The sequence below is a fragment of the Hemitrygon akajei genome, chromosome 5, assembly GCF_048418815.1.
Source record: "Hemitrygon akajei chromosome 5, sHemAka1.3, whole genome shotgun sequence".
NCBI classification, from domain to species: Eukaryota; Metazoa; Chordata; class Chondrichthyes; order Myliobatiformes; family Dasyatidae; genus Hemitrygon; species Hemitrygon akajei.
In genome coordinates, this window is record NC_133128.1 from 98,818,103 (window position 1) to 98,845,105 (window position 27,003).

The 27,003-nt window shown below is 42.9% G+C and overlaps 1 protein-coding gene across 1 annotated transcript in view; it reads right to left on the bottom strand.

Annotated features, from left to right (window-relative positions):
- Positions 1-27,003, bottom strand: part of pdia5 (protein disulfide isomerase family A, member 5) — a 211,341-nt gene that overhangs the window by 155,932 nt on the left and 28,406 nt on the right. Inside the window, exon 4 of the mRNA XM_073046123.1 lies at positions 3,802-3,885. Within this exon, the coding sequence (XP_072902224.1) occupies positions 3,802-3,885 (84 nt within the window). The remainder of the gene's footprint in view (positions 1-3,801; positions 3,886-27,003) is intronic.

Genomic DNA, 27,003 nt, shown 5'->3' on the forward strand with positions numbered 1-27,003 from the left:
TCAATGGCTCTCCACAGGGCTTTAGACCACCTGGACAGCACAAACACCTACGTCAGGATGCTGTTCATCGACTATAGCTCAGCATTTAATACCATCATTCCCACAATCCTGATTGAGAAGTTGCAGAACCTGGGCCTCTGTACCTCCTTCTGTAATTGGATCCTCGACTTCCTAACCCAAAGACCACAAACAGTGCGGACTGGTGATAGCATATCCTCCTCGCTGATGATCAACACTGGCGCACCTCTGGGGTGTGTGCTTAGCCCAATGCCTGACTCTCTGTATACACATGACTGTGTGGCTCGGCATAGCTCAAATACCATCTATAAATTTGCTGACAATACAACCATTGTTGGTAGAATCTCAGGTGGTGACGAGAGGGCGTACAGGAATGAAATATGCCAACTAGTGGAATGGTGCCGCAGCAACAACCTGGCACTCAATGTCAGTAAGACAAAAGAGCTGATTGTGGATTTCAGGAAGGGTAAGATGAAGAAACACATACCAATCTTCATAGAGGGATCAGAAGTGGAGAGAGTGAGCAGCTTCAAGCTCTGGGGCGTCAAGATATCTGAGGATCTAACCTGGTCCCAACATATCAATGTAGTTATAAAGAAGGCAAGACAGCAGCTATACTTTATTAGAAGTTTGAAGAGATTTGGCATGTCAACAAATACACTCAAAAGCTTCTATAGTTGTACCGTGGAGAGCATTCTGACAGGCTGCATCACTGTCTGATATGGAGGGGCTACTGCACAGGACCAAAAGAAGCTGCAGAAAGTTGTAAATCAAGTCAGCTCCATCTGGGCACTAGCCTACAAATTACCCAGGTCATCTTTAGGGAGCAGTGTCTGAGAAAGGCAGCATCCATTATTAAGGACCTCCAGCACCCAGGGCATGTCCTTTTCTCACTGTTACCATCAGGTAGGAGGTACAGAAGCCTGAAGACACACACTCAGTGATTCAGGAACAGCTTCTTCCCCCTCTGCCGATTCCTAAATAGACATTGACTCTTTGGACACTACCTCACCTTTTTTTAAAAATGAACAGTATTTCTGTTCTGCATGTTTTTAAAAATCTATTCAATATATGTATACTGTAATTGATTTACTTATTTATTACTACTTTTAAATTTTATTTTTATTATTTTTTTTCTCTGCTAGATTATGTACTGCATTGAACTGCTGCTGTTAAGTTAACAAATTTCACGTCACATGCTGGTGATTTGCCACTCAGATCCCCTTGAAATATTCTCCTGCTCTCCTTAAACCTAAAACACCAGAGATTCTGCAGATTCTGGAAATCCAGAGTAGCACACACAAAATGCTGGAGGAACTCAGAAGGTCAAGTAGCATCTATGGAAAGGAATAAAGAGTTGCTGTATTGGGACAAGATCCTTCATCAGGATTGGAAAGGAAGGGGGAAGAAACCACAACAAAAAAGATGGGGGAAGAGGGAAAGGAGTACAAGCTGATAAAAGATGGGGGATGAGGAGGAGGGAAAGGAGTAAAAGCTGGAAGATGATAGGTGAAGCCAGGTGAGGGGGAAGGTAGATGAGTTCACTCCTACCACAGGGATTGTTCTCTCCCTGATTCTCTTGTCGATCTGTCCCTCCCCAATACTGGCAATCATCCTTTCAAGAGGATTAAGTGCTACACCTGCCCATTCACCTCCACCCTCACTGATGCCCCAAACAGTCCATACAGGTAAGGCAACTCTTCACCTGCAAGTCTGTCGGGGTCATCTACTGCACCTTGTGTTCCTGGTGCAAACTCCTCTATATCAGTGATACCCAGTGGAGGTTGGGGGACCATTTTGTCGAGCACCTTCACTCTGTCTGCAATGGGGAGAATTTCCCAGTGGCCAACTAATTTAATTCTACTCCCCATTCCTCACTTCCATACCAACTTCCTGTACTGCCACAATGAGGCCACTCTCTGGTTGGAGGAGCAATACCTCATATTTCCTCATAGCCTTCCAGTCTTTGCCATGAACGTCAATTTCTCCAATTTCGGATAATTTGACCCCCCTTCCCTTTCTCTCCTTTTCCATTCCCCTTCTTTTCTCCTTAACTGCCTATCATCACTCTCTGAATGCCCCCTTCCTTCCCTTTTTCCTATAGTCCACACTCCTCTCTTATCAGATTTCTTCCTCTCCAGCCTTTTCCCTGTAACACGCTTTAAGGTTTCACTGCCAATGTAATGGCCTCTCTGTAATGTTTCTCTACTAAAGTAATGGCTTCTGTGTAGAAGCAGTGTTTGGGCTTATGACTAGAGATAATGGGGACTTTAGAATGTGCACTATCCAATGAGAGACATGTTGTTCATTCTTTTGGGTCTGGGAGCAGGAATTTCGTGGTCTTTCGTGGTGAGAGATGAAGAGGGAAGACGCGAATGGAAAGAGCTGGTAGACCGGCGGATGGAGTGGACTCGGAACGAGGGTCTAACAGTCAGCAACGCTTGGAGGAGGTCAATGGGGAATGAATCTGTGAGCTCCAATGTATACATTGGACTGTTTCATTAAAATGGGCTTTTTTTCTTTTTATTTTCTTTATTAACCCTATTTCAGATTAAGATTTATAAAGTTCAATCGTTAAATTGCATATGGTGTACTGTCTGATATTTTGCGGTTTGGATTTGTATCAGGGCAACACATCATGCAGCATCCACACAAACGAGATTTCTCAGTTTGGTTGGGCCAGAGCCTGTCTTCCTCTAAACAAACGCAGGCTGGCCGAACCTGAGGGTCACATACTTTTTCCACCTATCACCTCCATGCTTCTCAATTCATCCCCCTCCCCTGCCCATCTACCTTCCCCACAAGTGGCTTCACCTATCACCTTCCAGCTTGTACTCCTTTCCCTTCCCCCACCTTATTCTGGCTTCTTTCCCCTTCATTTGCAGTCCTGATGAAGGGTCTCAACCCAAAATATTGACTCTTTATTCTTCCCCATAAATGCTACCTGACCAGCTGAGTTCGCCCATCATTTTGTGCATGCTACTTTAAAGCTATGCTCTCTAGTCTTAGACCCCCTACTGTGGGAAAAAAAACTGTGACTAGGGGTTTCTAACCTTGGACCACTACCATTAAACGAGGTGTCCATGGACTCCAGGTTGGGAACCACTGACTGTGATGATCCATTTTATTTTTGGCTGTCATGGTTTTACAAACCTCAATAAGGTCAGCTTTACAAGACCATTCTGGTCTCACCTTGGAGGGAATTTAAATTAAATTAGGAGTTAATTTGAAATAAAGAGCTAGTATTGCCAATCATGACCATTTAAGTACCGTTATCTCGATCTCCTTGCCAACATTTATCCCTTGGCTAACTTCAAACTGGGCAATTTTGTTGTGGCATCTATAAACAAATTGGTTGCTATGATTCCTACATTTGAACTGTGACTGAATTACAAGGTACATTGGTTGTAAAGCAATTAGGGACCATGGATGCACACAGAAGTGTGTGATCTTTCCCTTCCCATCAGGCTGCTACTACTCAAAAACAGCATCCATGCTGGCACCTTCATAATGCAGAGAGAAAACAGCACAACAGGTTACATTCTCAATGAGCCATGCTGATGCAAGGGAAGTCACATGCAGGGAAGGCAGTGGGAGAATTAGAAGCAACTATAACCCAACAGCCAGCTTCAGAAGGGCACCTGCAAAACCCCTTCAGCAGTCCATCTGCTGCTCTCATTCTGAACATAATCTGTGGCCTGAGAAGAAAACTGTGTGTAACAGTAACCAAGCTGCTAAAAAAAATCTGAGACCCCAGTCTTTAATAGATACCACTTTGCTTACTTGTAATGTAACAATTCAACACCATTTTTCTTTGAAGCTGGATCCACCTTCACTTTCTTGCATAACTTTCTGCTTTCATTGTTCCTGTAAAAAGACAGCAAGTGTGAGATGACTACAAATGAGAATTATTCTTCAGGCTCTGCATATGACCACATATGAGCAGAATTAGGCCTTTAGGAATACCAAGTCCCCTCCATCATGGCTGATTTAGAACATAGAGAAGTACAGCACATTACAGGCCCTTCGGCCCACAATGTTGTGCTGACCTTCAAACCCTGCCTCCCATATAACCCCCCACCTTAATTTCCTCCATATACCTGTCTAGTAGTCTCTTAAACTTCACTAGAGTATCTGCCTCCACCACTGACTCAGGCAGTGCATTCCACGCACCAACCACTCTCTGAGTGAAAAACCTTCCTCTAATATCCCCCTTGAACTTCCCTCCCCTTACCTTAAAGCCATGTCCTCTTGTACTGAGCAGTGGTGCCCTGAGGAAGAGGTGTCCACTCTGTCTATTCCTCTTAATATCTTGTACACCTCTATCATGTCTCCTCTCATCCTCCTCCTCTCCAAAGAGTAAAACCCTAGCTCCCTTAATCTCTGATCATAATCCATACTCTCTAAACCAGGCAGCATCCTGGTAAATCTCCTCTGTACCCTTTCCAATGCTTCCACATCCTTCCTATACTGAGGCGACCAGAACTGGACACAGTACTCCAAGTGTGGCCTAACTAGAGTTTTATAGAGCTGCATCATTACATCGCGTCTCTTAAACTCTATCTCTCGACTTATGAAGGCTAACACCCTATAAGCTTTCTTAACTACCCTACCTACCTGTGAAGCAACTTTCAGGGATCCGTGGACATGTACCCCCAGATCCCTCTGCTCCTCCACACTACCAAGTATCCTGCCATTTACTTTGCACTTTGCCTTGGAGTTTGTCCTTCCAAAGTGTACCACCTCACACTTCTCTGGGTTGAACTCCATCTGCCACTTCTCAGCCCACTTCTGCATCCTATCAATGTCTCTCTGCAATCTTCGATGATCCTCTACACTATCTATAACACCACCAACCTTTCTGTCGTCTGCAAACTTGCCAAGCCACCCTTCTACCCCCACATCCAGGTCGTTAATAAAAATCACAAAAAGTAGAGGTCCCAGAACAGATCCTTGTGGGACACCACTAGTCACAACCCTCCAATCTGAATGTACTCCCTCCACCACGACCCTCTGCCTTCTGCAGGCAAGCCAATTCTGAATCCACCTGGCCAAACTTCCCTGGATCCCATGCCTTCTGACTTTCTGAATAACCCTACCATGTGGAACCTTGTCAAATGCCTTACTAAAATCCATGTAGATCACATCCACTGCACTACCCTCATCTATATGCTTGGTCACCTCCTCAAAGAACTCTATCAGGCTTGTTAGGCACGATCTGCCCTTCACAAAGCCATGCTGACTGTCCCTGATCAGACCATGATTCTCTAAATGCCCATAGATCCTATCTCTAAGAATCTTTTCCAACAGCTTTCCCATCACAGACGTAAGGCTCACTGGTCTATAATTACCTGGACTATCCCTACTACCTCTTTTGAACAAGGGGACAACATTCACCTCCCTCCAATCCTCCGGTACCATTTCCGTGGACAACGAGGACATAAAGATCCTAGCCAGAGGTTCAGCGATCTCTTCCCTTGCCTCGTGGAGCAGCCTGGGGAATATTCCGTCAGGCCCCAGGGACTTATCCGTCCTAATGTATTTTAACAACTCCAACACCTCCTCTCCCTTAATATTAACATGCTCCAGAACATCAACCTCACTCATATTGTCCTCACCGTCATCAAGTTCCCTCTCAGTGGTGAATACTGAAGAGAAGGTTTCATTGAGGACCTCGCTGACTTCCACAGCCTCCAGACACTTCCCACTTTTATCTCTAATCTGTCCTTATCCCTCTCAACCCCATTTTTCTGCCTTCTCCCCATAACATTTAATGTCCTTACTAATCAAGAACCTATCAACCTTCACTTTAAATATACCCAAGGATGCCCTCCACAGCCATCTATGGCAATGAATTTTACAGATTTATCACACTGTGGCTGAAGAAATTCCTCCACATCTCTGTTCTAAAGGGTCCTCAGTCTATTCTGAGGCTCTTTCTAGACTCCCCCAATATTGAAAATATCCTCTCCACATCCACAATATTTGATAGGTTTCAATAAGATCCACCCACCCCCATTCTTAATGTCAGTAAGTACAGGCCAGAGCCATCAAACGCTCATACGTTAATCCTTTCACATCTGTAATCATTCTCGTGAACCTCCTCTAGACCCTTTCCAATGCCAGCACATCCTTTTGTTAGAAAAGGGACCCAAAACTGCTCACAATACTCCAAATACAAACTGACTAATGTCTTATAAAATCTTTGTGTTACATCCTTGCTTTTGTATTCTAGTCCTCTTAAAATGAATACTAACATTGAATTTGTTTTCCTTACCACCAATTCAACCTGCAAGTTAAGCTTTAAGGAATCCTGTACGAGAATTCTTAAGCCCCGTTCCACCTCTTACTTCTGAATTTGCTCCCCCATTTAGAAAATTAACGTGCAACAACTGAAATTCCTCCATTCTTTAGGATTTCCAAAAGTTGCTTGTCAGGATCCTTATACATTACCGCACATTAAACTGATGTCAGGGCTTAAACCATTCCAGATCACTAGTAGGTGGTGTTCCTAAGTATCTTGGCAAGCACTTGATCATCATGAAAGCAAAACAATCAACATTTTTCTGGTAAAAAAAAAAGTAAAGGATCTGCAAAGCACTAATATGTGAGCCTTTCAATCTCTGAGAAACAATATAAAGTTACTTGCCAGCTCATTCAATTGAGATACAAATTTCAATCGTACTTTACTCACTCCACACATTTTCTCATTAAACCCCTAAAAACCTGCACCACGAGGCTCAAGGACAGCATCTATCATGCAATTATCAGACTCCTGAACGGACCACGTGTACAATAAGATGGAGTCTGCGCCTCACAATCTACCTCGTAATGATTTTGCACTTTACTGTTTACCTACAAAGCAGTTTTTCACTTTATTCTGCAATATTATTGTTTGACCTTATTCTATCTCAGTGCACCGTGCAATGATTTGATCTGTATCAACAGCATGCAAGACAAACTTAACACTGTATCTTGGTACATGTGACTATAATAAACCAATACCAGTACTACAGGTGATTTCTTTCCATTTCCATTTCTGAGGAGCAACACAACACTCTGATTTCTCAAATTACAAATACTTAAAATTGTTGCCAAGTGTTCAGAGCACAGGATCAAGCTATTCATCCTAACAGTAATATGCCCCTCTTGATCCTCCTATCCTCCAAATATCCATCATCATCCCTCATATGCATTTCTGCTATTATGCTTAACTAGTCTTTCAAACAGTGAATTCCACATCCTAGCCATACTCAAGGAAGAGTTTCTCTTGAATTCTCTACTAAACTTATTGATAATCTTTTATTAGTAAGGTCAGTTACAGTCTTTTCTGATGTAATTATTCCTTCTGCACATGCTGAAACAATACCCTTCTATAACCCAAGACACAAGAACTTGAGTAATAGAAGCTGTAGACCTTGAGGCCTGTCAATAACATTTTGGCTGACCTTTCACCTCAGTGGCATTTTCTTGCAATGACCCATATCTCTTGATTCTCTAATAGCTTAATTATGGCCTTGCTCAATCTACATAATTCTAGAGAAAAAGAATACCATCCTGCTTAACCTCTAGGTTTGGCTAAAAGAGCATGTTTTGTGGACATAGAACACAGAACCACAGAAGACAGCAAAGGAGCAGGCCCTTTGGCCCATGATGTCTACACCAAACACTACGCCAAATTAAACTAAATCTCTTCTGCCTGTAAATGATCCATAAAGATCAAGATTAGCTTTATGTGCCACATGTACATATAAACAACTTGTGGGTAACTTGCGGGCTTCCATAAGGTTCAGTGCTTGGTCCATTGTATATAAACAATATATGTATGGTCTCTCAGACATTAAAATGTATATTATTTGCTGATGATACAACTATATTTTGTAGTGGGGAACATCTGAAACAACTTTTGGATACAGTGGAGAAAGAACTAAAAATTATAAAGAAATGGTTTGATATTAACAAATTATTACTGAATCTAAGTAATGCTAAATTCATAATATTTGGATACCATGTACCAAACTCATATAGTAAACTTGGAATAAATAATGTTGAAATTGATAAGGTATCTGAAACATAATTTTTAGAACTGGTAATAGATAGTAAATCAAGCTGGAAACCACAAATAAATTATCAAACATTAATCATCAAAATAAATCATCAAACATTTCCATAAGATGTACTCTTGATATTGTACATATATACCACAGTCATATCTGCCACAAATCTCCACATAATCTCTATCTGAGGTAAACACTTTGTTACGAATGAGGAGCAACTCTGATGGGCAGAAGGGTGCAAAGTCGCCCCCCCACCCCCCCCGCTTTTTGAGAATCGCAAAATCACTATTATTTTGGGTCTGATACCAAGGAAATGAAAGAGATAACAGCAAGGGCAGTTGTTATTGACAATGCTCATGAAAAATTGATGAGAGAGAAGCCACAGGTTGGAATGTCTCCTATTGACAAAAAGAGAGATTACTGCTATTGTCTCTTGAAGAAGGAATTGTGTATTGAGTACTGTTCTATTCATTGAAACCCCTCAGGGGGCAACCAGAGTGGTCTGGTTGAGGGGTTGCATCATCCCATCCTGATTGACACCTGAGACCCCGTGAGTGGGGATAAAAGTAGGGTCTGGGGAAACACCCCTCAGACGCACCAGGAGAGACGCTACGAGACCGGTGGGGGCCTGTGTGTGTGTCCACCCTTGCCTGGGTGACGAGTCCTTCACGGAACGGTCTAGCTAAAGGACGGAGGGGTCATACGTGAATGGCCACAACAGTAACGCATCGACGGATCAAGATCGTAAAAGGAAAGTCGGCAAGTCAATAGCTGTTACTCTCTTACTCTCTCTCTCACACAATTGCAACACAGTGATCAGCAACTACCGCAGCCTGAATGAACTGAACTGAACTTTATATTTCCATCGGACAATTCATTATCCCCTAGACAACGATAAAGCTTATTTCTTATTGATTATTATTATACCCGCACTTTTAGGTTTAGTATTGATGTCGTATATTATCTGTATATTTGCATTGATATTATTTTTGTGTATTTTTACTAATAAATACTGTTAAAAATAGTATCATCAGACTTCAACGGATACTCCTATCTTTGCTGGTAAGATACCCAGTTACGGGGTTCGTAACAACTTATAGAAAAGGGAGGAAAGAAAGAACAAGTGAAAGGAGAAAATTATGTACAAGTAGGGAGTGATTTTTTTTACAGCATATTCATTGATTTGTGAGGATAAAATCAGGCCTATGAGGTGTTATGTAGTTAAACCATTTTCCCAGTATGAATCAAATTGTTCCAACTCGTGATTAACAGATGCTGTTATCTTCTCCACTTTGTAACTGTCCATTGTAATTTCCATCCATGCGTTTAAGGCTGGGCTCTCCTGTGATAACCATTTCCTAGTAAGAGTCTTTTTACCAGCCACCAACAGTATATTCATTAAATATTTATCTCTTTTCAACCATTCTTGAGGTATATACCCAAAATATATGGTCTTACTTTCTAAGGGTATTTCACATTTAAAGATGTCTTGTAGAGCATTGTGTATCCCACTCCAATAGTGTTTGATAACGGGGCATTCCCAAAAATTATGATAATGGTTTGCATTTTGATTTTCACAATTTCTCCAGCAAACAGGGAGGTTATTATCATAATGGGATTTCTGAGAGGGTGTAATAAAATATATTAGCAAGTTTTTCCATCCGAATTCCCTGCATTTCTGTGAACTGATACACTTCCATTGATACCTCCATATTATTGTCCATTCTTCCTCAGATATAATTATCTTCCTTCTCTCATTTTGTTTTAATGTATGAAGTCAAATGTGTTTTAAGATTTGGCAAACCCTTATATACGCTTGAAATTATTCTACTACTGTTATCTGAATTATATGCTTTTCTAAATAGCTCTATAAAACATGTTCTTGCCTTGGTTACATTTTTAACCATTCTATTAACATATTGTTGCATCTGTAAATACTGATGAAAGTCTTGTTTTTCTCCTAAGTGTTTCTCTTTAAGCATTTCAAAACGGAACAGTGTTCCTTCTTTCATTATATTGCAAAGTACTGTTATTTCTTTAGCTGTCCAGTCCTTAAATCTAGCATCCAGTTTATTCGGCGTCAAATCTGAGTCATATGCACACCATTTAAGAATTGCAATATCTCGCTCCAGTTTATATTCTTTTATAACAGTTCTCCACATTTTAAGAGTCCATTTCACCCATTGGTTATCAATAGTATTTATGTACCTTTGTAGGTTGTTATCAGCCAAAATTGCTTGTATGGGGATTGGAAGTACCCACTCCTCAATGTTTTTCCATTGAGCGTCATATGATGGGTTGCACATATCATAGCTCTCAACTGTGCTGCAAAATAATAATCTCTAAGAGAAGGTAGGCCCCATCCCCCCTTCTCCTTGGCTAATTGCAAAGTTTTGAGATGAACTCCAGGCCTTTTACCTTGCCAAATATATCTTGATAACATTTTGTTACATTCATTGAATTGATTTTTAATTAATCTCTATTGGTAGGGTTTGAAAGAGATATAATAGTCTGGGCAGTATATTCATTTTAATAGATTCAATCCTTGAACTGAGACTAAAAAATGGAATTAGGTTCCATCTTGTTGTATCTTCCTTAATTTTTTTATATATAGGCTGATAATTGCATTCTGATAATTTTGACAAACCTTTGGCATAATGATGCCCAAGTATTTGAAAGACTCTGTTTGCCATGCCCAGGGATATCTACTTTCAATTTCTCTTGGTGGGCTATAGTTATATGAAAGTAATTGGGTTTTATCTATGTTGATCTTGTATTCTGATAATTGACCATATTGTTGAAAGGACTGCATCAATTTAGGTAAAGAGTATGCTGGTTGCCCTAGATAGATCAAAATGTCATCCGTGTAACAAGCCAATTTATGCTCTGTCCCTTTAAAAGTGATTCCTCTGATATCTTCATTTTGTCTGATGTGTTGAGCTAATGGTTCCAGATATAATGCGAAGAGTTGCGGTGACCATGCATGACCCTATCTGCTGCCCCTTTCTAGGGTAAAACTATTTGATAAATATCCATTGATTTTAATCCTAGCAGTAGGGTTGTCATATAGTGCGTGTATAGTTTTAATAACTGTGTCAACGGAAACCAAATCTATGTACTCTGTGAAGAAAGCTCCAATTAACCGAATCAAATGTCTTTTCAGCATCCATGCTTATCACTATTGCTTGGATTTTATTTTTTTGTATATGATCCATAATTTGAAGTGTCCTTCGTATATTGTCTTGTGTTTGGCATTGTTGTATAAAACCTGTCTGATCGTTATGTATCAGTATGGGTAGAAACTCTCCTAATCGTTTGGCCATGAGGAAGGTAAATAATCTATAATCTACATTAAGAACGGATATTGGTCTAAATGACCCGCATTCCATTTTATCCTTGCCTTCTTTTGGTATAGCTGAGATTATCACTTCCTTCCAGCTGGGTGGCATTTGTGCCTATTTTAGAGCCCAGTTCAGTGTGGGGAGTAGACAGAAATTAACTCATTTTTAAATTCTTTGTACCACTCTGCTGTATACTCTGATGAGTTGCTTAATTTAAGCCTACTAATTGCAGCTTTTATTTCAACTTCAGCTATGTCAGCAGTCATCATTCTATTTTGTTCTTCGCTTAAAGTGGGTAACTCTAGAGAATTCAGTAAGGTGTCAATTTGGATTATGCTTTCCCCTGGAACTTTGGAATATAGAGTTTTGTAAAACACTTCAAAAGCTTCTTGAATTCCATTTAGCTTATTTTTTTAATCATTTTTGTTCTTGGATCCCTAATTCTATGAATTGTATTTTCTGTTATCCTTTTTTTTCAGTTTTCATGCCAGTATTTTTGCTTCCGTTTAGGTTATCAACATTGTTAGCCAAACCTTATGGCTCTTCTGGACTGGGTAAGGGCTGTCTTCGGAAAACACACAGTCTCTTCCTGATATATTTCTCTCACCCTCCTCCTGTCCCCTGCTTTCTCGATTCTCTCACTATTTCCATAGCAGAGTGGCTTTCCCTCGGTTTGATCATGCTGACAGGCAACCCTCTAGCCTTCATGTTTGTAGTCGCCTCTTCCACTGTCTGATACAGTTGGATCCCATCTTCATAAAGTTTGGAACCTTATCTTTTCTTGCTTTAATATTTGCTTGACTTCAGAGTATTCTTTATGTTTCTGCAGGACCACTGGGGGGTAATCTTGATCAAAATATATTAATTTCCCATTCAAAAACACCCTCTACTTTCCCCAGATCCTTCGCAGAATCTCCGCCTTGGTACTGTATCAAAAGAATCTAATTACTGTTGAGCGTGGCTTATCTTCTCTACCTCTAGTGGGCCATGGGGCGAACGTACGATGCGCCCCTCAATTTCAGCTCTATAGTCGAAGGAATCTCTAGCACATCTCGCAGCAACTTTTCTACAAGCTCCATCATAGACAAACCCTCTGCTCCTTCGGGAACATTGTATATCCTGATATTTTTCCATCGTGATCTTTCCTCCTGGTCAAGCAGTTTACTTTCTTGCTGATCTAATATTTTTATCATCTTAGTATCCGTTCTACGTTTTGCACGCGATCTTCCACCTTCTCAATTTGTGTCTCTGCCACCGCTATTTTTTGATTGACATTGGCAAGCTAACTTGATATCATTTAGTTGCTGTTTTATATCTTTTTGGAATCCCCATATTGCTTCCAGAATTTTTATCATATTTGCCGCTTCGCCTACCACGCGTTCGGGTAGGAGAGCCGCTTGCTGCACCCCTCTCATCCACAGGCTCCACAGTGATGCTTTTTTTAAATCTCCATTCTTTTTCCCCATTCTTGCCCCCCTTATCAATTCAGATATATTCGAAAGATCTTATATTTGATGGATTAATGGGGTAAAATATGCTTTTTTCTAGAGGAGCTATTAACTTAAGCTGCCATTCTGGACTATGACGTCACTGGAACCTCAGCGCAAGATTTCTTAAATCAGGAATCTTTGTATACATTATACTGTTCACTTATAGTCCCATACATAACTTACTGTGTAGAGGTATGGGGAAATACATACAAAACAAATACAAATTCAATTTTTCTACTATAAAAGAAAGTTATATGAAGTGGAAATAAGACAAGTTATAAGTCAACCAATCCACTATTTATCCAATTAAACACTTCAAAATTCAGAAATTTTGTAGATTTTCAAATAATACAAATTATGTATAAAGTAAAAAATGGACAGCTACCACAAAGTATCCAAAAGTTGTTTAAAACGAGAGAAAGTCAACATGATTTGAGAGGAACATGTATATTTCAAAATCAAAGGATAAGAACAAATGCAAAAAATCATTGTATTTCAGTCAGAGGGGTGAACCTATGGAACAGTTGTAGTAAGAATTTAAAAACATGCACTACACTTAACAAGTTTAAAAAACTATTTAAAAATTAGTTAATGAACAAATTTAAAATACATGATTTAAAATGAATGGGAGTAATGTAAATAAATGATATTTGGATTTGGATTTTGTGCTAAAAGATCATGAAATTTTTTGGTTTTGATGTGATGATTGATGCCAAATATGTTGTTGTATAAGTAAGAGGGGTAAGCGTAATAAGCTGTAGCTTCAGCCTACACCCTTTTGATCTGTTTAAAGAATATCTATGTTTTTTGTTGTAATTTTGTCCTATGAAATCATCATTGTAAATGATGGTTTCTGGTATGTTTGTACTGACCGAAATAAATTAATTTCATTCATTCATTCATGTACACCAGAACATGGAAAGACCATAAGACAAAGGAGCAGAAGTCAGCCATTCGGCCCATCGAGTCTGCTCTGCCATTTCATCATGAGCTGATCCAATCTCCCCTTTAGTCCCATTCCCCCACCTTCTCACCATAACCTTTGATGCCCTGACTACTCAGATACCTATCAATCTCTGCCTTAAATACACCCAATGACTTGGCCTCCACTGCCCCCCATGACAACAAATTTCATAGATTCACCACCCTCTGGAGAAATTTTTTTTTTGCATCTTTGGAGTATTGTGTATAGTTCTGGTCACTGAATTATAGGAAAGATGTCAACAAAATAGAAAGAGTACAGAGAAGGTTTACTAGAATGTTACCTGGGTTTCAGCACCACGTTACAGGGAAAGGTTGAACAAGTTAGGTCTTTATTCTTTGGATCGTAGAAGGTTGAGGGGGACTTGATAGAGGTATTTAAAATTATGAGGGGGATAGATAGAGTTGATGTGGATAGGCTTTTTCCATTGAGAGTAGGGGAGATTCAAACAAGAGGACATGAGTTGAGAGTTAGGGGGCAAAAGTTTAAGGGTAACACAAGGGGGAATTTCTTTACTCAGAGAGTGGTAGCTGTGTGGAACAAGCTTCCAGTAGAAGTGGTAGAGGCAGGTTCAGTATTGTCACTTAAAGTAAAATTGGATAGGTATATGGACAGGAAAGGAATGGAGGGTTTTGGGCTGAGTGTGGGTCAGTGGGACTAGGTGAGAGTAAGCGTTTGGCACGGACTAGAAGGGCCGAGATGGCCTGATTCCGTGCTGTAATTGTTATATAGTTATATCTCTGTTCTGAATGGGCGCCCTGCAATCCCCAAGTCATGTCCTCTCGTACTAGACTCCCCCACCATGGGAAACAACTTTACCACATCCACTCTGTCCATACCTTTCAACATTTGAAATGTTTCTATGAGGTCCCCCCTCATTCTTCTAAACTCCAAGGAGTACAGTCCAAGAGCAGTCAAACATTCCTCATATGTTAACCCTCTCATTCCCGGAATCATTCTAGTGAATCTTCTCTGAACCCTCTCCAATGTCAGCACATCCTTTCTTAAATAAGGAGCCCAAAACTGCACACAGCATTCCAAGTGAGGTCTTACCAGTGCCTTATAGATCCTCAACATCACATCCCTGCTCCTATACTCTATTCCTCTAGAAATGAATGCCAACATTGCAATCGCCTTCTTCACCACCGACTCAACCTGGAGGTTAACCTTAAGGATATCCTGCACGAGGACTCCCAAGTCCCATTGCATCTCAGAACTTTGAATTCTCTCCCCACTTAAATAATAGTCTGCCCATTTATTTCTTCTATCAAAGTGCATGACCGTACACTTTCCGACATTGTAATTCATTTGCCACTTCTTTGCCCATTCCCCCAATCTATCCAAGTCTCTCTGCAGACTCTCTGTTTCCTCAGCACTACCGGCCCCTCCACCTATATTTGTATCATCAGCAAACTTAGCCACAAAGCCACCTATTCCATAATCCAAATCATTGATATACAACGTAAAAAGAAGCGGCCCCCAACACGGACCCCTGTGGAACACCACTGGTAACCAGCAGCCAACCAGAATGGGATCCCTTTATTCCCACTCTCTGTTTCCTGCCAATCAACCAATGCTCTATCCATGTATGTAACTTTCCCATAATTCCATGGGCTCTTATCTTGTTTAGCAGCCTCATGCGCAGCACCTTGTCAAAGGCCTTCTGAAAATCCAAATACACAATATCCACTGCATCTCCCTTGTCTAGCCTACTTGTAATTTCCTCAAAAAATTGCACTAGGTTTGTCAGGCAGGATTTTCCTTTAAGGAAACCATGCTGAGTTCTGCCTATCTTGTCACATGCCTCCAGGTACTCCGTAACCTCATCCTTGACAATCGACTCCAACAACTGATGTCAAGCTAACAGATCTATAATTTCCTTTTTGCTTCCTTGCTCTCTTCTTAAATAGAGGAGTGACATTTGCAATCTTCCAGTCCTCCGAAATTAGGCCAGAATCTATCGACTTTTGAAAGATCATTGCTAATGCCTCCACAATCTCCACTGCTACTTCCTTCAGAACACGAGGGTGCATTCCATCTGGTCCAGGAAATTTATCTACCCTTAGACTATTCAGCTTCCTGAGTACTTTCTCTGTTGTAATTGTGACTGCGCATATTTCTCTTCCCTGACACCCTTGAATGTCCAGAATATTGCTGATGTCTTCCTCAGTGAAGACTGATGCAAAATACTCATTCAGTTCCTCCACCATCTCCTTATCTCCCATTACAACTTCTCCAGCATCACTTTCTATCAGTCCTATATCTACTCTCACCTGTCTTTTACTCTTTATATACTTGAAAAAGCTTTTAGTATTCTCTTTGATATTATTTGCTAGCTTCCTTTCATAGTTCATCTTTTCCCGCTTAATGACTTTCTTAGTTTCCTTTTGTAAGCTTTTAAAAACTTTCCAATCCTCTGTCTTCCCACTAATTTTTGCTTCCTTGTATGCCCTCTGCTTTGCTTTTACTTTGGCTTTGACTTCTCTTGTCAGCCATGGTTGCATCCTTTTTCCATTCGAAAATTTCTTCTTCTTTGGAATATATCTGTCTTGCACCTTCCTCATTTCTCGCATAAACTCCAGCCACTGCTGCTCTGCCGTCCTTCCTGCTAGTGCCCCTTTCCAGTCAACCTTGGCCAGTTCCTCTCGCATGCCACTGTAATTTCCTTTAATCCACTGAAAAACCGACACATCGGATTTCGGCTTCTCTTTCTCAAATTTCACAGTGAACTCAAACATGTTGTGATCACTGCCTCCTAAGGGTTCTTTCACTTCCATCTCTCTAATCACCTCTGGTTCATTACACAATACCCAATCCAGTACAGCCGATCCCCTAGTGGGCTCAACAACAAGCTGTTCTAAAAAAGCCATCTCGTAGACATTCTACAAATTCTCTCTCTTGAGATCCAGTGCCGACCTGATTTTCCCAATCTACTTGCATGTTAAAGATAGAAAGATATAGTGAAATGCATCGTTTGTGTCAGTGACCAACACAGCCTGAGGATTTGTTGATCCTACAACTACTGGCATGCTTCGGTGCCAACATAGCATGTCCACAACTTACTAACCGTAACCCATACATCTCTGGACTCTACTGGAGCACCCAGAGGAAACACACACAATAATGGAGAGAATGTACTAACTCCTTACAAGTAGCGGTGGGAATTGAATTCGGGTCGCTGGCATTGTAAATCTAGGCCTAGATCTAGGCCTCATATGGAGCCAGTGATCATTAATGGAGAATGTGTGGAGCAGGTTAAGACCTACAAGTATCTGGGAGTACAGTTAGACGAGAAGCTAGACTGGACTGCCAACACAGATGCCTTGTGCAGGAAGGCACACAGTCGACTGTACTTCCTTAGAAGGTTGGCGTCATTCAATGTCTGTAGTGAGATGCTGAAGATGTTCTATAGGTCAGTTGTGGAGAGCGCCCTCTTCTTTGTGGTGGCGTGTTGGGGAGGAAGCATTAAGAAGAGGGACGCCTCACGTCTTAATAAGCTGGTAAGGAAGGCGGGCTCTGTCGTGGGCAAAGTACTGGAGAGTTTAACATCGGTAGCTGAGCGAAGGGCGCTGAGTAGGCTACGGTCAATTATGGAAAACTCTGAACATCCTCTACATAGCACCATCCAGAGACAGAGAAGCAGTTTCAGCGACAGGTTACTATCGATGCAATGCTCCTCAGACAGGATGAAGAGGTCAATACTCCCCAATGCCATTAGGCTTTACAATTCAACCGCCAGGACTTAAGAACTTTTTAAAAGCTATTATTAATGCTTTTTGAGATAGTGATTTAGATGCATATCATATTTTTTACTGAGTTAAGGTATTGTATGTAATTAGTTTTGCTACAACAAGTGTATGGGACATTGGAAAAAAGTTGAATTTCCCCATGGGGATGAATAAAGTATCTATCTATCTATCTATCTAAATAACATTATGCTGACTGCTACACTGCCATGCCACCCTATCCCTTCATTCCGTGCATATTCATTTGTCTAACAGCCTCTTAAATGCCACTATTGAATCTGTTTCTAACACTCCCTTTGGCAGCGCATTCCAAGTACCTACCAATCTCAGTGTAAAAAACTTACAGCACACATCTGCTTTAAACTTTCTCCCTCTCGTCTTAAAGGCATGCCTTCTAGAACCTAACATTTTTACCCTAAAAAAGATAGATCCTCATAATTTTATAAACTTGCATCAGGAGTTCATGAGTCCTGATAGAATTGTTCATCAGGATTACAAACAATGGAATAAACCATTGGGGCCCTGTGGCTGTAATGAATGGCCTTTTCCTCAGAAAAAAGATCTGAACAAAGTTGTCTCATTGTTTTATAAATTGCAGAAACTGCCCTTTAAGCTTAAGTACAGCCAAATGATGTTTTGAACAGAAAAATTATATTTAATTAAGAAACAGTATTATTAAGGGATGGAAAGAAGGGCGGGAAATTAGGATGAGCAGTTGCTCACAATCTAGAAATTTGCAGGGCCCAATTTCTACGTCAGATCCTAAATATACCACCCAACAAGATACAAATCACATAAACATGCAATTCCATTCCTGATGAATGCCAACTTTAGTTACAAGGGCAACAAAAGAACATCAAATTACTTTACTGAACATGGCCCAGGAGACCGGGGAATAAAATGTCCACCATCCATTGCTGATCATATACTGGCCTATGTCCATAATCAACCATGCTACCGATATTTATTATTTCAGTTTAAGCATTACTTGGTGAAAATATTAATGATTTTGGCATAAAGTTGACTGCTAAACAAAAGAACCAATTTGCATGACAAATTAAGTGCTGCTCCCTCCTGTGCTGTATGAAGAGAAGAAATTATCCTCTGTACAGTCTAAAAACACAATGATACAACCACAGAAATGCATTTGAATTTTTGCTGTGAAATTTCCCCCCCACTGCTGCTGATATCTCATTGAGCTTTCCATTATTTAGCAATAATCTTGGGCAGTTACTCTTGGCTGACTATCAAACTATCAGCGCTTTTGTGCCACTGCCACACCTAGTGTTGACTTGTACTTGTACAGTATAGGTTAATGATTAACAACTGAAAGCAAAAACCAGGGACTCCCTGGCACACAACACCCCATGACCCTTGCCAGTGCTGCAATATTAGAGGTGCTGTAGCGATGTGCTACACACAGTGCTGAAATAACGACACGCAGTCGGTAAGTTGTTTCGAGACTAGCTTATTCAAACTTCGCAGCGCTGGCATTTAATCCCTAGCACCCGCCCTCTCTAGGCGGAAATGACATCAGAGGTGCATTACCAAAGTCTCCCCCCGCGCGCTGGCTATTTGTGAGTCGGTTCGCCTGCGCAGAAAGTGGGTCGCCACATAACCCCAGCCCCCCCAGAACCAGCGACACACCCCACAATGTCCACAGTCTGGATCAGCCTCTGTTTGGGAGGTCTGTCTCTGCGCCACGGTGCCTGAACCTCGACCGGCTGCGCCAAGTCCACATGGGCTGGTTTGAGTCGGTCCACCGTGAAAACCTCCTCTTTCCCCCCAATGTCCAGAACGTACGTGGACCCATTGTTGTTGATCACCTTGAACGGCCCCTCGTACGGCCGCTGTAGCGGTGCCCGGTGTCCGCCCCTTCGTACAAACACAAACTTACAGTTCTGCAGGTCTTTGGGTACATGGGTTGGGGTCTGTCCGTGCTGTGAAGTCGGTACAGGGGCCAGGTTGCCGAGCCTTTCGTGTAGTCTGTCCAGGACTGCTGTGGGTTCTTCCTCTTGCCCCCATGGGGCTGGTATGAACTCTCCTGGGACGGCCAGGGGTACGCCGTACACCAACTTGGCCGACGAGGTGTGCAGATCCTCTTTGGGCGCTGTGCGAATTCCAAGCAGGACGCAGGGAAGCTCGTCCACCCAGTTAGGTCCTCTCAGGCGGGCCATGAGAGCCAACTTCAAGTGACGGTGGAAGCGTTCCACTAGTCCGTTCGACTGTGGGTGGTAGGCAGTAGTGTGGTGTAACAGGCTGGCCACAGCCGACGACAGGCTGGAGGTGAACTGGGTGCCTCTGTCGGAGGTAATGTGGGCCGGTACCCCAAACCGTGTTACCCAGGTTGCGATCAGTGCTCGGGTGCAGGAATCAGCAGATGTGTCGGTGAGCGGGACCGCCTCTGGCCAACTCGTGAACCGGTCTACCATAGTTAGGGGGTACTGCGCTCCTCGGGACACTGGTAGGGGGCCCACGATATCCACATGAATGTGGTCGAACCTCCGGTGGGTGGGTTCAAACTGCTGCGGCGGGGCTTTAGTGTGCCGCTGCACCTTGGCTGTTTGGCACTGCGCGCACGTTCTGGCCCATTCACTGACCTGCTTGCGAAGTCTGTGCCACGCGAACTTACTGGAGACCAGCCGGACGGTTGTCCTGATAGATGGGTGCGCCAAACCGTGTATGGAGTCAAAAACTCGCTGTCTCCAGGCTGTCGGGACGATGGGGCGAGGTTGGCCGGCAGCCACGTCGCACAGGAGGGTCCTCTCACCTGGGCCTACGAGAAAGTCCTGCAGCTGCAAACCCGAGACTGCGGTCCTGTAGCTGGGCATCTTGTCGTCTGCCTGCTGCACCTCCACCAGTGCTGCATAGTCCACCCCCAGGGACAGGGCCTGGACAGCTGGTCTGGAGAATGCGTCCGTCACGACGTTGTCCTTTCCCGAGACGTGCTGGATGTTCGTCGTGTACTTGGAGATGTAGGACAGATGTCGCTGCTGGCGAGCCAACCAGGGATCGGACACCTTTGTGAACGCGAAGGTCAACGGTTTGTGGTCCGTGAACGTGGTGAACGGCCTGCCTTCTAAGAAGTACCTGAAATGCCGGATTGTCAGATACAGTGCCAACAGCTCCCGGTCGAAAGCACTGTACTTGAGTTCAGGTGGTCGTAGGTGCTTGCTGAAGAATGCCAAGGGCTGCCAGCACCCCTCGATGAGCTGCTCCAGCACCCCACCAACTGCTGTGTTGGATGCGTCCACCGTGAGTGTGGTCGGAATGTCCGTTCTGGGGTGCACCAGCATCGCAGCATCTGCCAAGGCTTCCTTGGCTTTAACAAAAGCGGCCGCGGCCTCCTCGTCCCAAGTAATGTCCTTGCCTTTACCCGGTATCAGGGTGTACAAAGGGTGCATGATACGGGCTGCTGAGGGGAGGAAACGGTGGTAGAAGTTCACCATACCAACGAACTCCTGTAGGCCTTTGACCGTATTGGGCCGGGCAAAGTGGCGGATTGCATCTACCTTGGCGGGCAGAGGTGTTGCCCCGTCTTTGGTAATTCTGTGGCCCAGGAAGTCGATGGTATCGAGACCGAAATGGCATTTGGCCGGGTTGATTGTGAGGCCAAAATCACTCAGGCAGGAGTAGAGCTGGCGGAGGTTGGACAGATGCTTCTGACGACTACTGCTGGCTATAAGGATGTCGTCCAAATAGATGAACGCAAAGTCCAGGTCGTGTCCCACTGCATCTATTAGCCGCTGAAACATCTGTGTGGCATTCTTCAGGCTGAACGGCATTCAGAGGAATTCGAACAGGCTGAACGGGGTGATGAGTGCTGTTTTGGGGATGTCTCCAGGGTGCACCGGGATTTGATGGTATCCCCGGATGAGGTCTACTTTGGAAAAGATTCTTGTCCCGTGCAGGTTTGCTGCAAAGTCCTGTATGTGCGGCACGGGGTAGCGATCTGGAGTTGTAGCCTCATTCAGTCTGCGGTAGTTGCCGCATGGTCTCCAGCCCCCAGCTGCTTTGGGCACCATGTGCAGGGGGGAGGCCCATGGGCTGTCGAACCTCCGTACGATCCCCAATTCCTCCATCCTCTTGAACTCCTCCTTCGCCAGGCGGAGCTTTTCCGGGGGGAGCCTTCGTGCGCGGGCATGGAGGGGTAGTCCCTGGGTTGGGATGTGGTGCTGTACCCCGTGTCTGGGCATGGCTGCCGTGAACTGTGGTGCCAGAATCGATGGAAAGTCCGCCAGGATTCTGGTGAATTTGTGGTCCGACAGCATGATGGAGTCCAGGTGTGGGGCCGGCAACTTGGCTTCACCCAGGGAGAACGTCTGGAAAGTCTCGTCATGTACCTTGCAAGTCGACCAGCAGGCTGTGAGTTCGCAAGAAGTCCGCCCCCAGGAGTAGTTGGGCCACGGCGGCCAGTGTGAAGTCCCACGTGAACTGGCTGGCGCCGAACTGCAGCTGCACTGTGTGGGTGACGTAGGTCTGTATCGTGCTGCCGTTTGCGGCCCTCAGGGTGGGTCCTGGCTTCCTGTTGCGGGTGTCGTACCCTGTCGAGGGCAAGACGCTGATTTCCGCTCCGGTGTCGACCAAGAAGTGGCATCCCAACTGTTTGTCCCAGACGTACAAGAGGCTGTCCTGGTGGCCAGCCGCCATAGTCATTAGCTGGCCCTTGCAGGGCGGGCGACAACGCCGGGCTTTTGTGCCCCATCGCTGGTGGTAGAAACACCACTGTTCACTGGCCTCCTCATTCCTGCCTCTGTGTTGTGTGCGCCCCCCTGCCAGGCCTGGTCTGGTCCGCTGTTGGGCGCGTGGCCTGGTAATCTGACCGACGGACGCTCTCCCTCTTGGCTTTCCACAGCACGTCTGCCCAAGCCGCCACTTTCCGGGGGTCGCTGAAATCTGCATCGGCCAGCAGCAGATGTATGTCCCCGGGCAGTTGCTCTAGGAATGCTTGATCGAACATGAGACAGGGCTTGTGTCCGTCAGCCAGGGACAGCATCTCGTTCATCAATGCTAACGGCAGTTTGTCTCCCAAACCGTCCAGGTGAAGCAGGCCGTGAGAGGCCAAAGGTCCCAATGAGCAGCGCTTTGAATGCTTCATATTTGCCTTCTTCCGGGGGCGACTGTATGAAATCCGCAACCTGGGCGGCCGTCTCCTGGTCAAGGGCGCTCACCACGTGACAGTATCGCGTGGAATCAGAAGATATCTGCCGAATCTGGAACTGGGCTTCTGCTTGGCTAAACCACACGCGTGGTCGCAGCGTCCAGAAAGTCGGCAGTTTTAGCGAAACTGCGTGAACAAATGAACAGTCGGTCATCTTTGGTCCAAATCCCGTTTGGACCATTGGGGTCACCAATGTAGCGATGTGCTACACACAGCGCTGAAATAACGACACGCATTTCAAGTCATTTCAAGACTAGTTTATTCAAACTTTGCGGCGCTGGCATTTAATCCCTAGCGCCCGCCCTCTCCGGGCGGAAATGACATCAGAGGTGCATTACCAAAGTCTCTCCCCCGCGCGCTGGCTATTTGTCAGCCGGTTCGCCTGCGCAGAAAGTGAGTCGCCACAGTGCCTTATTTTGGGCAGGTGATCTGAGTGAGATTCAATCTGCTCCCTCAAGTGGATGTAGAAGAGCAAGGCAGTTCCCTTAACCAGCATCACAAAAATAAAATATCTCATCACTGACATATGGCAGCTTTTGCCAACATTTCTGCACAAACTGGCTGCTGTATTTCTTATATTGCAACAAAAAACTCACTTCTAAAATAGTTCATTGATTGTAAAGATCCCTGGGACATTCTGAGAGAGAAATAAAAGGTTTATCTTTTACAGCTCTATGTAATGTTGGTTAGACCACACTTCTTGTGTTCAATTCTGGTTGACTCAACATAGGATGGATGCAGAAGCTTTAGAGGGGGTGCAGAGGAGATCTACCAGATGCTGCCTGGACTAGAGGGCATGCCTTACGAAAACAGTTTGAGTTAGCCAGGGCTTTTTTCTTTGGAGCAAAGGAAGATGAGGTATGATTTGATAGAGGTGTACAAAAAGATAACAGCCATGCACTGAGTGGATAGCCAGAGACTTTTTCCCCAGGGTTGAAGTGGCTAAAACAAAGAGCATAATTTTAAGGTGATTGGTGGAAAGTATAGGCTGGATGTCAGAGGTGGTGGGTGTGTGGAACACCCTGACAGGGGTGGTGGCACAGGCAGATACATTAGTGGCATTTAAGAAACTCTTAGATAGGCAAATGGATGATAGAAAAATGGAGGGTTATGAAGGCGGTTAAAGTTAGATTGATTCTAAAGTAGATTAAAGGATCGGCAGAACATCATGAACCTGTATTGTAGCCTGTATTGTGTTGTAATGTTCTATATTCTAAGTATGCATAGAAATTTCTTTACGTTTTCACAGCATCAGCTTGCTCTTATGTGCCCATAATTTCTTTCCTTCATTTACCTCCTAAGCACTTTTCAGGTCATGCCATTTGTCCACATGCATATTCACATTTTGTCTGATTTCCTTTAGTTTTGCTCCCTTTTAAAGCTGTCTATCTGGGCTATCTTCCAAATCATGCAAAAGAATCTATTCCTGAAACTAAAAACTCTTCAGATGCTGAATGATGTGTCATTGTGATTACTTTCTTTCTAGGGTTTCAGGATTCCAGCTGTGAAACTCCTGGCACAGGAGGTCATTCAGGACATTGTTGGGTTTAGCTTTGAAAGGGCTATCCAATTAGTCCAGTCCAATTCCCTCCCTATTTCCCCTTAAAATGGCATATTTTTCTCCCCAAGTATTCATGCATTTGCTTTTGATAGTTATTATCAAACCTGCTTCCACACCCTTGCATACTGGGATTCCAGATTGTAACTGGCTAAATATTCTCATCTCCTGTTATTTTTTATTTCAGCCAATTATTTTAAATGTGTCCTTTGGGTATTTATCAAACCTGCCAGCAGTAACAATTCCCACTTATTTACTTTCATACCCTTTTCTTTCTGATACCTTGTAGCTGAAGTTTACCAAAATCTCCAACATTAAATAATTTAAGTTTATTGTATTCATTTAGAACTCAAAAGACAAAGGATTTAGTAATCCTCTGTAGAATCCGGGCTGAAAAAGACTGGGCATTTAGGAATGGTAGCACAGTGGAAATGTTAATAGCAATCCAAACTCCTAGTCTAATCACCCAGAGACATATACAAATAGCATCATATCAGGTGGAGAAGTTAAAATCAGTTAGATTATGAAAATAAGACTTAATCGTGATCATGAAAAATCCTGTTTATTACTGCCCTTAAAAATAGTAGAAATAAAGTAAGAGCAGGTAATGAAGCTGCTTAAGATCTGCGCTGCAATTCACTGATTTCAACTGAACAATGCATCCATTTTTCTGCTTAATTCCTTAACATTCCTGTACAGAATGCACTCAGATATCGAGCATCCACACCTTTCTAAGATAGAAATCTCCAAAGATTTAAAGTCTTTTCATTAAGAAAGTTTTCCTCATCTGAGTCATAGGAATCCTAAAATTGTGGCATGGTAGAGTGGCGGTTAGCATAATACTATTAAAATGCCAATGACCTGGGTTCAATTCTACTGCTCTCTGTAAAAAATTTGTATCTTCTCTCTGTAACCCCATGCATTTCCTCCAACATTGCACATTCTGAAAACATTAGGGTTAGTGAGTTCTGGGCATGCTATGTTGGCTGGAAGCATAGTGACACTTGTGGGCTGCCCCCAGCACATATCCGTACCATGATGGTGACTGACATAAATGACACATTTCACTGAATATTTTAATGTACGTGACAAATAAAGTTAATCTTATCTTAAATAAAGCTAATTACATCTGTTCTGCTCCACAATTAGAGGCAGCAGCCTATCATCATCTAGCTTGAGAATTCCTCCAAGAATCTCACAGGTCTCATTCTTATAAACTCAACTAAGGTGCCAATCTATCTCTACTTCCTTCAAAGGACTTCATCATCATCCCAAGAATACACTGAGGAAAATTAACTTTTCGCAAAGGCTTTAATCTAGTTGAAGACAAGCTTATTCCTCCTTGTCTATAAATATCAAACCTATACACAGGGCTGCAACAAAGCATTGTGCAATTGCAGCAAGAATTCCTTACTGTGTTCTTCAGCTTGCTAGTGTTAAGTCTCATTATGCTATTCTCCTAATTCTGGTTTCTGTATACAGGTGGCCCGTTTTTCAAACGTTTGCTTTACGACAGCTTGCTGTTATGAAAGACCTACATTAGTACCTGTTTTCGCTAACCAAAGAGGATTTTCACTTTTACGAAAAAAAGACATCCGCTTTGTACATGTGTTTACCCCAGGAAAGACTACCACTGTGAAGCCTTGTGTGGGCAGTTGTGTGCGCATGCGTGTACGTACCGAATTTTTTCTCCAAATTGATTTTCGCTTGCTGTCTTCCCGATTCTCTTAAGTGAAACTACACCGTAAATACAATATTTCTACTTTATATAGGCTGTATATTTATCATATCATTCCTGCTTTTACTATATGTTCGTGTTATTTTAGGTTTTATGTGTTATTTGGTTTGATTTGGTAGGTTATTTTTTGGGTCCGGGAATGCTCAAAAATTTATCCCATATAAATTAATGGTATTTGCTTCTTCACTTTACGACATTTCGGCTTACAAATGGTTTAATAGGAACGCTCTTTCTTTGGATAGCGGGGGAAACCTGCACCGGTACATATATTTAATGCTTCACAAATATGCACACCAAACCTTCTCTTGAAAACATTTATTGATTCCTCAACTTTGAGTTGATGGAGAAATAATTTCAATAGGTTGGTTTTAGGATTGACAAACCTGCATAACAGAGTGTGGGGAAGAAAAGCAAGAACTAGGATTGTGGGCAGTGTAGAGAAGGTGTCTTTATGTGCAGTTTTCATAAATCCTGCTTTTATTTTCCTGTAAATACCTGCAAGAAAATGAATCTCAAGGTGGTATATGCTGACATATACGTACTTTGATAATAAAATTACTTTACCATGACTTTGAGAGATAGAGGGAAATTGCTTAATGGGGGAAAGATTGAGAAGCACAGTTAATGTTAAGGTGATTGGCAAAAGAAACAAAGGTTATGTGTGGAAAGAAATCTTTGTGCAGAAATTGCTAATATCTAACATGCTTAGCCGTATGAGACAACGGAGGCTAATTCATTTGTGGCTTTCAGAGGGCTTGAAGTAGCTGTAAGGAAAAGAAAACTACAGGGTCACAAGAAACAACAGAGGAATTGGATTAATAACATTGCAGGAGTCAGCAGAGATAGAGAGATAGATACTTTATTCATCCCCATGGGGAAATTCAACTTTTTTTTCCAATGTCTTGTTGTAGC